Raw genomic sequence first — 15,193 nt, 5'->3', positions numbered from 1 at the left:
ATGTATGTCAAGTTGATCAACAGATTGTATTATTCTCCAGTGCAATAACAGTACTAAAATGAAGGCTAAAAGGGCATTAATGGGAGCTTTAAAAAAAAAAAGTAGAAGTAACTAAATAGTTACTTTTCACAGTAACGCATTACTTTTTGGTGTAAGTAACTGAGTTAGTAACTGAGTTACTTTTGAAATAAAGTAACTAGTAACTGTAACTAGTTACTGTTTTTCAGTAACTAACCCAACACTGTCCAGAACCTTATATTTTTGAGGGCGAACACAAAGAGGATGAGGATAAGTTTAAGAAACCGACGGCTAAACGGATGCAGCTTTATTGAAACACTATAGCATCAGCAGCATCGCGAGGTGCTAAACATACGAACTAACCATAATAAAACAAACACTTACTGTAAAATTTCCACTCTTGCTGGGATGCCGACCGACAGGACGCTCACATAATCCCATTAAGGTGATGAATAAATCGCAATCCTCACGAAAGGTTAAAAAAAGTTGCCACAACTAGCGTCTTTTTGGGTCTTTTTCGCCATCTCGGGGGATGTGAAAGTCGACCAGCCTCTCGGTCCGTGGCCACACTTGTCTACTACCAGTTGAGCGATGCATGAATTATAATCTCGAATTTACTTTAAGCAAGTTTGAGGCAAAGCCGAAGCAGCCGCCGGCTCGGTGTGTCAACAATAGCAGCGTAAGCTAAAATAGGCTATCTGCGTTAGCGCTTATAATAACAATATCACTCATATTTGGTTCATTTTCAGGCCATGACATGTAAATGGAGTATTGTTGGCATTTTCCTGATGTTTTTTTTTAAGAGAGTTTTGTGGGCTTAATAGAGGACCCTCGATGTTTTCTTTCAATTGTTAGCTATTTATTTACGATTTCGGATGCATAAAAAAACCCAAGCTTGTCTTACATAAGGATTGTGAATGATAAACAGCACATCTCTTTCCAATCAGGTGATCAAAAAATAGCAAGAAAGTCGGCATCAGGGGGGAAGACGGTTTGATCCCTATTTCTAAAAGATACTGTAGCACTGGCTAATTGATGGATAGTTGGCAGAGTGCCAAGGTTTATTTTAAGAAGTGTAGTGAAGCCTGTTTTTATTTTTCTTAATTTTTTTTTTTATACAAAGCTATCTATCCCCCGTGAAGTGAATAGGGTGGGTTTATATACAGGGTTTCTGCAGGTACCAGCAAATCTAATTTAAATATTTTAATGCATTTGTATGCAACTTAAAACACTTTTAATGCCAATGTCCTGCTGCGAGTCGTCATTATATACAATACCGGCCAAAAGTTTGGATACACCTTTTCTTTATTTTCATGACCATTGTAGATTGTCACTGAAGGCATCAAAACTATGTGGAGTTATGTACTTAACCTCTTAAGGCCCAAGCTGTTTGTTTACATGCTTTTTTTATTTTTATTTCTGTTTGCTATTTGGGCTTATTGAACCCTAATTAGAATAAAAACTAAAAATCATCTTCTGATATGATGTACTTAGTCCATAAGTACACAAATGTGTACTTCATGTGTAATGACATACTAATTTTTATTTTTCCACTTTTTTTTTCCAAATTCCATTGTATGTTATACTCTTCTGACACCACCAGATAGCAGTATAAGTGTCTATATGTCGGCATAAGACCCCAATTCAGTAGTGTACACAATTTTGGAAATAAGAGCTAAAAGGTGCTGTCCACGCATGTGGCCACTAAGGCCTTTCTTAACAAAAAAAAAAGGTGAATTTACTGAAAACATGTTTTATATTCTAGCTTCTTCAAAATAGCCACCCTTTGCGATTGATTACTGTTTTGCACACTCTTGGCATTCTCTCGACGAGCTTCGCGCACACCTGTGAAGTGAAAACCATTTCAAGTGACCGCATCTTAAAGCTCATCGAGAGAATGCCAAGAGTGTGCGAAAAAGTAATCAGAGCAAAGGAAAAGTTTACATTAACCGTGGCCATATTAAGCACATATGTAAAAGTCAACCTTCTAAAAGCAATAAACACATGTTTCATTACTGTAGTATTTTTAACGATGGGAATTGGAAGGTCAATAACTTAATAATCCTAAATAGGTAAACAAACATAGAAATAAAATAGAGTCTCATTATTTGTTTTGTTGTCTTTTTTTGTTGCCAATTGCAATCGTATGGATTTTTTAATGCCTCTGGACAATTAATGGTTAATGTTTTTAAAGCCTACATTTTTGCAAAATTCATTTCATGCTTTTTTCAATGACCCAAGAAAACCCTGATATAGCTAGTCTGGACCAAAGCCCAAAAGGAAATATTTTCCTGCATGACAAATATAAAATGTCATCCTTTCCAAATATAACTGTTAATAAGGAAATAATACAACATGTTAGTGAATATCGTTACCTGGGGGTCATTTTAGACCCAACACTTGGCTTTTAAAAAACATATCAAACAGATGTGCCAGAGTCTTAAATACAACATAAAAATGTTCAAATGTATCAGGAATTCGTTAACACTGGAGGCAGCTCAAACCTATTTTAATGCAATGATTATGTCTCGTTTTTATTATTGTATAACATGTTGGTCCCAGGCAAGCAAATTGACACTCAGGCCATAGGAAACTTTGCACAAACAATCGCTCAAAATCTTTGACCGAGAACCACAACACCACCATCGCTGTTTAGTTCTCCAAAAATATAGATTGTTCAATTTTGCTCACATTCAAAGATTAGCATCAATACGAATGGCCCATCGAATCCCAAATAACACTGCACCAGCGCCACTTAAGCACTTTGTCCAGTTTACATCTGCTGTGACAACTAGAAACACACAAGCCTCCACCAGGGGGCAGTGTAGGGTACCCAGATGTAAAACCTCTTTTGCACAATCAGCCTTTTCATATAAAGCGATAAAGGAATGGAACCACCTCACAACAAACTTGAAAAGTCTAACAGATTATTCTTCATTCACAATTGAAGTTAAAAAGTAGCTTTGGAGCAATCAAAGCTGCTCACACGGTCACTAAGGTTGGCACTATGTTTGACATGTCAACTTAATGTGTGTTATATTTGCGCATGGCAACATTTTGTTGTAAACTGTGAGGCGTGTGTGTTAAAATCATGGTTGTTTTTACAAATGATGACATATGTGGAACAAGAGCATGTATTGTCTATGTGTTTTGATGTAAAGGAGGGGTGGTTGTAATGTATGATAAGTATGTGTCAATGAAAGGACATTTTATGACATGCTATAGTACAGTGGTTCTTAACCTTGTTGGAGGTACCGAACCCCACCAGTTTCATGTGCGCATTCACCGAACCCTTCTTTAGTGAAAAAATAAAAATAAAAATAAAAATATATATATATATTTCAAATTCGAGACAAAGTTATATGTTTTTGGTAACACTTTAGTATGGAGAACATATTTTAAGTAACAAAGACTAAATTTAAAGTTATTTGGACACGAGGGGAACATATTCTAAGTGTCAAAGACTACATTTTGAGTTATTTGGATGGACACTAGGGGAACATATTCTAAGTAAAAAAGACTCAATTTAGAGTTATTTGGACACTAGGGGAACATATTCTAAGTATCAAAGACTACATTTTGAGTTATTTGGATGGACACTAGGGGAACATATTCTAAGTAAAAAAGACTCAATTTAGAGTTATTTGGACACTAGGGGAACATATTCTAAGTAACAAAGACTTAATTTAGAGTTATTTGGACACTAGGGGAACATATTCTAAGTAACAAAGACTTAATTTAGAGTTATTTGGACACTAGGGGAACATATTCTAAGTAACAAAGACTTAATTTAGAGTTATTTGGACACGAGGGGAACATATTCTAAGTAACAAAGACTAAATTTAGAGTTATTTGGACACTAGGGAACATATTCTAAATAACAAAGACTTAATTTAGAGTTATTTGGACTCTAGGGGAACATATTCTAAGTAACAAAGACTAAATTTAGAGTTATTTGGACACTAGGGGAACATATTCTAAGTAACAAAGACTACATTTTGAGTTATTTGGACACTAGGGGAACATATTCTAAGTATCAAAGACTACATTTTGAGTTATTTGGATGGACACTAGGGGAACATATTCTAAGTAACAATGACTAAATTTAGAGTTATTTGGACACTAGGGAAACATATTCTAAGTAACAAAGACTTAATTTAGAGTTATTTGGACACTAGGGGAACATATTCTAAGTAACAAAGACTACATTTTGAGTTATTTGGACACTAGGGGAACATATTCTAAGTATCAAAGACTACATTTTGAGTTATTTGGATGGACACTAGGGGAACATATTCTAAGTAAAAAAGACTCAATTTAGAGTTATTTGGACACTAGGGGAACATATTCTAAGTAACAAAGACTTAATTTAGAGTTATTTGGACACTAGGGGAACATATTCTAAGTAACAAAGACTACAGTTTGAGCTATTTGGACACTAGGGGAACATATTCTAAGTAACAAAGACTACAATTTTAGTTATTTGGATGGACACTAGGGGAACATATTCTAAGTAACAAAGACTAAATTTAGAGTTATTTGGACACTAGGGGAACATATTCTAAGTAACAAAGACTAAATTTAGAGTTATTTGGACACTAGGGGAACATATTCTAAGTAACAGACTACATTTTGAGTTATTTGGACACTAGGGGAACATATTCTAAGTAACAAAGACTTAATTTAGAGTTATTTGGACACTAGGGGAACATATTCTAAGTAACACAGACTACATTTTGAGTTATTTAGACACTAAGGGAACATATTCTAAGTATCAAAGACTACATTTTGAGTTATTTGGATGGACACTAGGGGAACATATTCTAAGTAACAAAGACTAAATTTAGAGTTATTTGGACACTAGGGGAACATATTCTCAGTAACAAAGACTTAATTTAGAGTTATTTGGACACTAGGGGAACATATTCTAAGTAACAAAGACTTAATTTAGAGTTATTTGGACACTTGGGGAACATATTCTAAGTAACAAAGACTAAATTTAGAGTTATTTGGACACTAGGGGAACATATTCTAAGTAACAAATACTTCATTTAGAGTTATTTGGACACTAGGAAAACATATTCTAAGTAACAAAGACTACATTTAGAGTTATTTGGACACTAGAAGAACATATTCTAAGTAACAAAGACTACATTTTGAGTTATTTGGACACTAGGGGAACATATTCTAAGTATCAAAGACTACATTTTGAGTTATTTGGATGGACACTAGGGGAACATATTCTAAGTAACAAAGACTAAATTTAGAGTTATTTGGACACTAGGGGAACATATTCTAAGTAACAAAGACTACATTTTAAGTTATTTGGACATTAGGGGAACATATTCTAAGTAACAAAGACTTAATTTAGAGTTATTTGGACACTAGGAGAACATATTCTAAGTAACAAAAACTTAATTTAGAGTTATTTGGACACCAAGGGAACATATTCTAAGAAACAAAGACTTAATTTAGAGTTATTTGGACACTTGGGGAACATATTCTAAGTAACAAAGACTAAATTTTGAGTAATTTGGACACTAGGGGAACATATTCTAAGTAACAAAGACTACATTTTGAGATATTTGGATGGACACTAGGGGAACATATTCTAAGTAACAAAGACTACATTTTGAGTTATTTGGACACAAGGGGAACATATTCTAAGTAACAAAGACTTAATTTAGAGTTATTTGGACACCAGGGGAACATATTCTAAGTAACAAAGACTACATTTAGAGTTATTTGGACACTAGGGGAACATATTCTAAGTAACAAAGACTACATTTTGAGTTATTTGGACACTAGGGGAACATATTCTAAGTAACAAAGACTTAATTTAGAGTTATTTGGACACTAGGAGGACATATTCTAAGTAACAAAGACTAAATTTAGAGTTATTTGGACACTAGGGGAACATATTCGAAGTAACAAAGACTTAATTTAGAGTTATTTGGACACTAGGGGAACATTTTCTAAGTAACAAAGACTTAATTTAGAGTTATTTGGACACTTGGGGAACATATTCTAAATAACAAAGACTAAATTTAGAGTTATTTGGACACTAGGGGAACATATTCTAAGTAACAAAGACTACATTTAGAGTTATTTGGACACTAGAGGGGGCAGCACGGTGGAAGAGGGGTTAGTGCATCTGCCTCACAATACGAAGGTCCTGAGTAGTCTTGGTTTCAATCCCGGGCTCGGGATCTTTCTGTGTGGATTTTGCATGTTCTCCCCGTGACTGCGTGGGTTCCCTCCGGGTACTCCGGCTTCCTCCCACTTCCAAAGACATGCACCTGGGGATAAGTTGATTGGCAACACTAAATTGGCCCTAGTGTGTGAATGTGAGTGTGAAAGTTGTCTGTCTATCTGTGTTGGCCCTGCGATGAGGTGGCGACTTGTCCAGGGTGTACCCCGCTTTCCGCCCGATTGTAGCTGAGATAGGCTCCAGCGCCCCCCGCGACCCCAAAAGGGAATAAGCGGTAGAAAATGGATGGATGGATGGATGGACACTAGGGGAACATATTCTAAGTATCAAAGACTACATTTTGAGTTATTTGGATGGACACTAGGGGAACATATTCTAAGTAACAAAGACTAAATTTAGAGTTATTTGGACACAAGGGGAACATATTCTAAGTAACAAAGACTTAATTTCGAGTTATTTGGACACCAGGGGAACATATTCTAAGGAACAAAGACTACAATTAGAGTTATTTGGACACTAGGGGAACATATTCTAAGTAACAAAGACTTAATTTAGAGTTATTTGGACACTTGGGGAACATATTCTAAGTAACAAAGACTTAATTTAGAGTTATTTGGACACTAGGGGAACATATTCCAAGTAACAAAGACTACATTTAGAGTTATTTGGACACTAGGGGAACATATTCCAAGTAACAAAGACTTAATTTAGAGTTATTTGGACACTAGGGGAACATATTCCAAGTAACAAAGACTACATTTAGAGTTATTTGGACACTAGGGGAACATATTCCAAGTAACAAAGACTTATTTTGGAGTTATTTGGACACTAGGGGAACATATTCTAAGTAACAAAGACTTAATTTAGAGTTATTTGGACACCAGGGGAACATATTCTAAGTAACAAAGACTACATTTAGAGTTATTTGGACACTAGGGGAACATATTCTAAGTAACAAAGACTACATTTTGAGTTATTTGGATGGACACTAGGGGAACATATTCTAAGTAACAAAGACTAAATTTAGAGTTATTTGGACACTAGGGGAACATATTCTAAGTAACAAAGACTAAATTTAGAGTTATTTGAACACTAGGGGAACATATTCTAAGTAACAAAGACTTCATTTAGAGTTATTTGGACACTAGGAAAACATATTCTAAGTAACAAAGACTACATTTAGAGTTATTTGGACACTAGAAGAACATATTCTAAGTAACAAAGACTACATTTTGAGTTATTTGGACACTAGGGGAACATATTCTAAGTATCAAAGACTACATTTTGAGTTATTTGGATGGACACTAGGGGAACATATTCTAAGTAACAAAGACTAAATTTAGAGTTATTTGGACACTAGGGGAACATATTCTAAGTAACAAAGACTACATTTTGAGTTATTTGGACATCAGGGGAACATATTCTAAGTAACAAAGACTTAATTTAGAGTTATTTGGACACTAGGAGAACATATTCTAAGTAACAAAAACTTAATTTAGAGTTATTTGGACACTTGGGGAACATATTCTAAGACACAAAGACTTAATTTAGAGTTATTTGGACACTTGGGGAACATATTCTAAGTAACAAAGACTAAATTTTGAGTAATTTGGACACTAGGGGAACATATTCTAAGTAACAAAGACTACATTTTGAGTTATTTGGATGGACACTAGGGGAACATATTCTAAGTAACAAAGACTTAATTTAGAGTTATTTGGACAGTAGGGGAACATATTCTAAGTAACAAAGACTTAATTTAGAGTTATTTGGACACTAGGGGAACATATTCTAAGTAACAAAGACTACATTTTGAGTTATTTGGACACCAGGTGAACATATTCAAAGTAACAAAGACTTAATTTAAAGTTATTTGGACACCAGGGGAACATATTCTAAGTAACAAATACTACATTTAGAGTTATTTGGACACTAGGGGAACATATTCTAAGTAACAAAGACTACATTTTGAGTTATTTGGACACGAGGGGAACATATTCTAAGTAACAAAGACTTAATTTAGAGTTATTTGGACACCAGGTGAACATATTCTAAGTAACAAAGACTACATTTAGAGTTATTTGGACACTAGGGGAACATATTCTAAGTAACAAAGACTACATTTTGAGTTATTTGGACACTAGGGGAACATATTCTAAGTAACAAAGACTTAATTTAGAGTTATTTGGACACTAGGAGGACATATTCTAAGTAACAAAGACTTAATTTAGAGTTATTTGGACACTAGGGGAACATATTCTAAGAAACAAAGACTTAGATTAGAGTTATTTGGACACTAAGGGACCATATTCTAAGTAACAAAGACTAAATTTAGAGTTATTTGGACACTAGGGGAACATATTCGAAGTAACAAAGACTTAATTTAGAGTTATTTGGACACTAGAGGAACATTTTCTAAGTAACAAAGACTTAATTTAGAGATATTTGGACACTTGGGGAACATATTCTAAGTAACAAAGACTAAATTTAGAGTTATTTGGACACTAGGGGAACATATTCTAAGTAACAAAGACTACATTTAGAGTTATTTGGACACTAGGGGGGGCAGCACAGTGGAAGAGGGGTTAGTGCATCTGCCTCACAATACGAAGGTCCTGAGTAGTCTTGGGTTCAATCCCGGGCTCGGGATCTTTCTGTGTGGATTTTGCATGTTCTCCCCGTGACTGCGTGGGTTCCCTCCGGGTACTCCGGCTTCCTCCCACTTCCAAAGACATGCACCTGGGGATAAGTTGATTGGCAACACTAAATTGGCCCTAGTGTGTGAATGTGAGTGTGAAAGTTGTCTGTCTATCTGTGTTGGCCCTGCGATGAGGTGGCGACTTGTCCAGGGTGTACCCCGCTTTCCGCCCGATTGTAGCTGAGATAGGCTCCAGCGCCCCCCGCGACCCCAAAAGGGAATAAGCGGTAGAAAATGGATGGATGGATGGATGGACACTAGGGGAACATATTCTAAGTATCAAAGACTACATTTTGAGTTATTTGGATGGACACTAGGGGAACATATTCTAAGTAACAAAGACTAAATTTAGAGTTATTTGGACACTAGGGGAACATATTCTAAGTAACAAAGACGTAATTTCGAGTTATTTGGACACCAGGAGAACATATTCTAAGGAACAAAGACTACAATTAGAGTTATTTGGACACTAGGGGAACATATTCTAAGTAACAAAGAGTTAATTTAGAGTTATTTGGACACTTGGGGAACATATTCTAAGTAACAAAGACTTAATTTAGAGTTATTTGGACACTAGGGGAACATATTCCAAGTAACAAAGACTACATTTAGAGTTATTTGGACACCAGGGGAACATGTTCTAAGTAACAAAGACTACATTTAGAGTTATTTGGACACTAGGGGAACATATTCTAAGTAACAAAGACTACATTTTGAGTTATTTGGATGGACACTAGGGGAACATATTCTAAGTAACAAAGACTAAATTTAGAGTTATTTGGACACTAGGGGAACATATTCTAAGTAACAAAGACTTAATTTCGAGTTATTTGGACACCAGGGGAACATATTCTAAGGAACAAAGACTACAATTAGAGTTAATTGGACACTAGGGGAACATATTCTAAGTAACAAAGACTTAATTTAGAGTTATTTGGACACTTGGGGAACATATTCTAAGTAACAAAGACTTAATTTAGAGTTATTTGGACACTAGGGGAACATATTCCAAGTAACAAAGACTACATTTAGAGTTATTTGGACACTAGGGGAACATATTCCAAGTAACAAAGACTACATTTTGAGTTATTTGGACACTAGGGGAACATATTCTAAGTAACAAAGACTTAGATTAGAGTTATTTGGACACTAAGGGACCATATTCTAAGTAAAAAAGACTTAATTTAGAGTTATTTGGACACTAGGAGAACATATTCTAAGTAACAAAGACTACATTTAAAGTTATTTGGACACTAGGGGAACATATTCTAAGTAACAAAGACTACATTTTGAGTTATTTAGACACTGGGGGAACATATTCTAAGTAACAAAGACTAAATTTAGAGTTATTTGGACACTAGGAGAACATATTTTAAGTAACAAAGACTTAATTTAGAGTTATTTGGACACTAGGGGAACATATTCTAAGAAACAAAGACTTAGATTAGAGTTATTTGGACACTAAGGGACCATATTCTAAATAACAAAGACTAAATTTAGAGTTATTTGGACACTAGGGGAACATATTCTAAGTAACAAAGACTTAATTTAGAGTTATTTGGACACTTGGGGAACATATTCTAAGTAACAAAGACTACATTTAGAGTTATTTGGACACTAGGGGAACATATTCTAAGTAACAAAGACTACATTTTGAGTTATTTGGACACTAGCGGAACATATTCTAAGTAACAAAGACTACATTTTGAGTTATTTGGATGGACACTAGGGGAACATATTCTAAGTAACAAAGACTTAATTTAGAGTTATTTGGACACTAGGGGAACATATTCTAAGAAACAAAGACTTAGATTAGAGTTATTTGGACACTAAGGGACCATTTTCTAAGTAACAAAGACTAAATTTAGAGTTATTTGGACACTAGGGGAACATATTCGAAGTAACAAAGACTTAATTTAGAGTTATTTGGACACTAGGGGAACATTTTCTAAGTAACAAAGACTTAATTTAGAGATATTTGGACACTTGGGGAACATATTCTAAGTAACAAAGACTAAATTTAGAGTTATTTGGACACTAGGGGAACATATTCCAAGTAACAAAGACTACATTTAGAGTTATTTGGACACTAGGGGGGGCAGCACGGTGGAAGAGGGGTTAGTGCATCTGCCTCACAATACGAAGGTCCTGAGTAGTCTTGGTTTCAATCCCGGGCTCGGGATCTTTCTGTGTGGATTTTGCATGTTCTCCCCGTGACTGCGTGGGTTCCCTCCGGGTACTCCGGCTTCCTCCCACTTCCAAAGACATGCACCTGGGGATAAGTTGATTGGCAACACTAAATTGGCCCTAGTGTGTGAATGTGAGTGTGAAAGTTGTCTGTCTATCTGTGTTGGCCCTGCGATGAGGTGGCGACTTGTCCAGGGTGTACCCAGCTTTCCGCCCGATTGTAGCTGAGATAGGCTCCAGCGCCCCCCGCGACCCCAAAAGGGAATAAGCGGTAGAAAATGGATGGATTTGTTCCCCTAGTGTAATTTGGACACTAGGGGAACATATTCTAAGTATCAAAGACTACATTTTGAGTTATTTGGATGGACACTAGGGGAACATATTCTAAGTAACAAAAACTAAATTTAGAGTTATTTGGACACAAGGGGAACATATTCTAAGTAACAAAGACGTAATTTCGAGTTATTTGGACACCAGGGGAACATATTCTAAGGAACAAAGACTACAATTAGAGTTATTTGGACACTAGGGGAACATATTCTAAGTAACAAAGACTTAATTTAGAGTTATTTGGACACTTGGGGAACATATTCTAAGTAACGACTTAATTAAGAGTTATTTGGACACTAGGGGAACATATTCCAAGTAACAAAGACTACATTTAGAGTTATTTGGACACTAGGGGAACATATTCCAAGTAACAAAGACTTAATTTAGAGTTATTTGGACACTAGGGGAACATATTCCAAGTAACAAAGACTACATTTAGAGTTATTTGGACACTAGGGGAACATATTCCAAGTAACAAAGACTTAATTTGGAGTTATTTGGACACTAGGGGAACATATTCTAAGTAACAAAGACTTAATTTAGAGTTATTTGGACACCAGGGGAACATATTCTAAGTAACAAAGACTACATTTAGAGTTATTTGGACACTAGGGGAACATATTCTAAGTAACAAAGACTTAATTTAGAGTTATTTGGACACTTGGGGAACATATTCTAAGTAACAAAGACTTAATTTAGAGTTATTTGGACACTAGGGGAACATATTCCAAGTAACAAAGACTACATTTAGAGTTATTTGGACACTAGGGGAACATATTCCAAGTAACAAAGACTTAATTTAGAGTTATTTGGACACTAGGGGAACATATTCCAAGTAACAAAGACTACATTTAGAGTTATTTGGACACTAGGGGAACATATTCCAAGTAACAAAGACTTAATTTGGAGTTATTTGGACACTAGGGGAACATATTCTAAGTAACAAAGACTTAATTTAGAGTTATTTGGACACTAGGGGAACATATTCCAAGTAACAAAGACTACATTTAGAGTTATTTGGACACTAGGGGAACATATTCTAAGTAACAAAGACTACATTTTGAGTTATTTGGACACTAGGGGAACATATTCTAAGTAACAAAGACTTAGATTAGAGTTATTTGGACACTAAGGGACCATAATCTAAGTAACAAAGACTTAATTTAGAGTTATTTGGACACTAGGAGAACATATTCTAAGTAACAAAGACTACATTTAGAGTTATTTGGACACTAGGGGAACATATTCTAAGCAACAAAGACTACATTTAGAGTTATTTGGACACTAGGGGAACATATTCCAAGTAACAAAGACTTAATTTAGAGTTATTTGGACACTAGGGGAACATGTTCCAAGTAACAAAGACTACATTTAGAGTTATTTGGACACTAGGGGAACATATTCCAAGTAACAAAGACTTAATTTGGAGTTATTTGGACACTAGGGGAACATATTCTAAGTAACAAAGACTTAATTTAGAGTTATTTGGACACCAGGGGAACATATTCTAAGTAACAAAGACTACATTTAGAGTTATTTGGACACTAGGGGAACATATTCTAAGTAACAAAGACTACATTTTGAGTTATTTGGACACTAGGGGAACATATTCTAAGTAACAAAGACTTAGATTAGAGTTATTTGGACACTAAGGGACCATATTCTAAGTAACAAAGACTTAATTTAGAGTTATTTGGACACTAGGAGAACATATTCTAAGTAACAAAGACTACATTTAGAGTTATTTGGACACTAGGGGAACATATTCTAAGTAACAAAGACTACATTTTGAGTTATTTGGACAGTAGGGGAACATATTCTAAGAAACAAAGACTTAGATTAGAGTTATTTGGACACTAGGGGAACATATTCTAAGTAACAAAGACTTAATTTAGAGTTATTTGGACACCAGGGGAACATATTCTAAGTAACAAAGACTACATTTAGAGTTATTTGGACACTAGGGGAACATATTCTAAGTAACAAAGACTACATTTTGAGTTATTTGGACACTAGGGGAACATATTCTAAGTAACAAAGACTTAGATTAGAGTTATTTGGACACTAAGGGACCATATTCTAAGTAACAAAGACTTAATTTAGAGTTATTTGGACACTAGGAGAACATATTCTAAGTAACAAAGACTACATTTAGAGTTATTTGGACACTAGGGGAACATATTCTAAGTACCGGTAACAAAGACTATATTTTGAGTTATTTGGACACTGGGGGAACATATTCTAAGTAACAAAGACTAAATTTAGAGTTATTTGGACACTAGGAGAACATATTTGAAGTAACAAAGACTTAATTTAGAGTTATTTGGACACTAGGGGAACATATTCTAAGAAACAAAGACTTAGATTAGAGTTATTTGGACACTAAGGGACCATATTCTAAATAACAAAGACTAAATTTAGAGTTATTTGGACACTAGGGGAACATATTCTAAGTAACAAAGACTTAATTTAGAGTTATTTGGACACTAGGGGAACATATTCTAAGTAACAAAGACTACATTTTGAGTTATTCGGACACTAGCGGAACATATTCTAAGTAACAAAGACTACATTTTGAGTTATTTGGATGGACACTAGGGGAACATATTCTAAGTAACAAAGACTTAATTTAGAGTTATTTGGACACTAGGGGAACATATTCTAAGTAACAAAGACCACATTTTGAGTTTTTTGGACATTAGGGGAACATTCTAAGTAATAAAGACTTCATTTAGAGTTATTTGGTTAGTGTTAAAGGATTAGGGCCTGGGTTAGAGGGTTAGGGTTATAATAAGGCCATGCCGAATAAGGCATTAATAAGTATTTAATAATGACTAGTTAAGAGCCAATATGTTACTAATTTGCATGTTAATAAGCAACTAATTAATGGTGAATATGTTCCCCATACTAAAGTGTTACCATGTTTTTTTTACTGGTGCACAAAATGAACCGTGCATGAACATCACCTTGTTCAAACAACAAAACCAACACGGTGTATAAACTCACAACAAATTACACACCTGCAAATCAGTCAGCTGTTGCCGTATCCGTAATACGCCGATAGGGAGAAGTTTGTATTTACACGATGAGTCGGGTGTGTTTTGACCTCCGCCGAACCCCTAAGGCCGACTCACCGAACCCCTAGGGTTCGATCGAACCCAGGTTAAGAACCACTGCTATAGTATAATTTTATTGTAATGATTTTATTGCATGATTTTTAAATCTCTTTAATTTAGGTAGCCAGGGATGGAACTGAGCTATTTAGCTATAATCTGGTGCAGAACATATCTGTCTTTGAGCTTAATGTCTCTGTGCATTGTCCCTTCAAATAAAGACTAAAATCACTCAAAACTCACTTCATAAAAATCTGCAGTGTCAGAAGCGACTGAAGGCCTTCTCTCTCAAATGTGGACCAAACAAGTGAGGGAGGTAATTTTCTCACGTTTGGTGCTCACAAACTAGCTCCAGGGTCACATATTACTGCTGGAACATCATGACAAAGTTACTTTTGCACAATAGGAGACACTAAAGCCTTTCTTTCCCCAGATCAACGTGTGCTACACGGTGCCGTGTGCATCCACAGGCGAGAACGAATGCTTGTGGACGGACTGGCTGCTGGACAACAGCCTTAACGGGGAGCAGGCTCGGCAGTACGCTTGCATCCGCCGCTCCGACACGACCTGCGGTTGGTACAGGGGAGGCCACGCCCCTGAGAAAGACTTCCTGGACATGACTGACCCTTGACCGGC

At 35.5% G+C, this 15,193-nt stretch overlaps 2 protein-coding genes across 4 annotated transcripts in view; one reads left to right on the top strand and one right to left on the bottom strand.

The window, feature by feature from the left end:
• Nucleotides 1–15,193, bottom strand: part of syn2b (synapsin IIb) — a 261,009-nt gene that overhangs the window by 87,951 nt on the left and 157,865 nt on the right. The gene's annotated exons all lie outside the window — the stretch shown is intronic.
• Nucleotides 1–15,193, top strand: part of LOC133586226 (metalloproteinase inhibitor 4-like) — a 66,964-nt gene that overhangs the window by 49,938 nt on the left and 1,833 nt on the right. The window contains exon 6 of the mRNA XM_061938602.2: nt 14,991–15,193. This exon is cut by the window's right edge and continues 1,833 nt beyond it. Within this exon, the coding sequence (XP_061794586.1) occupies nt 14,991–15,188 (198 nt within the window). The 3' untranslated portion in view covers nt 15,189–15,193. The remainder of the gene's footprint in view (nt 1–14,990) is intronic.

The sequence above is a fragment of the Nerophis lumbriciformis genome, linkage group LG03 (assembly GCF_033978685.3).
Source record: "Nerophis lumbriciformis linkage group LG03, RoL_Nlum_v2.1, whole genome shotgun sequence".
In the NCBI taxonomy this organism is placed as follows: Eukaryota; Metazoa; Chordata; class Actinopteri; order Syngnathiformes; family Syngnathidae; genus Nerophis; species Nerophis lumbriciformis.
This window is presented reverse-complemented; position numbering and strand designations above follow the sequence as displayed.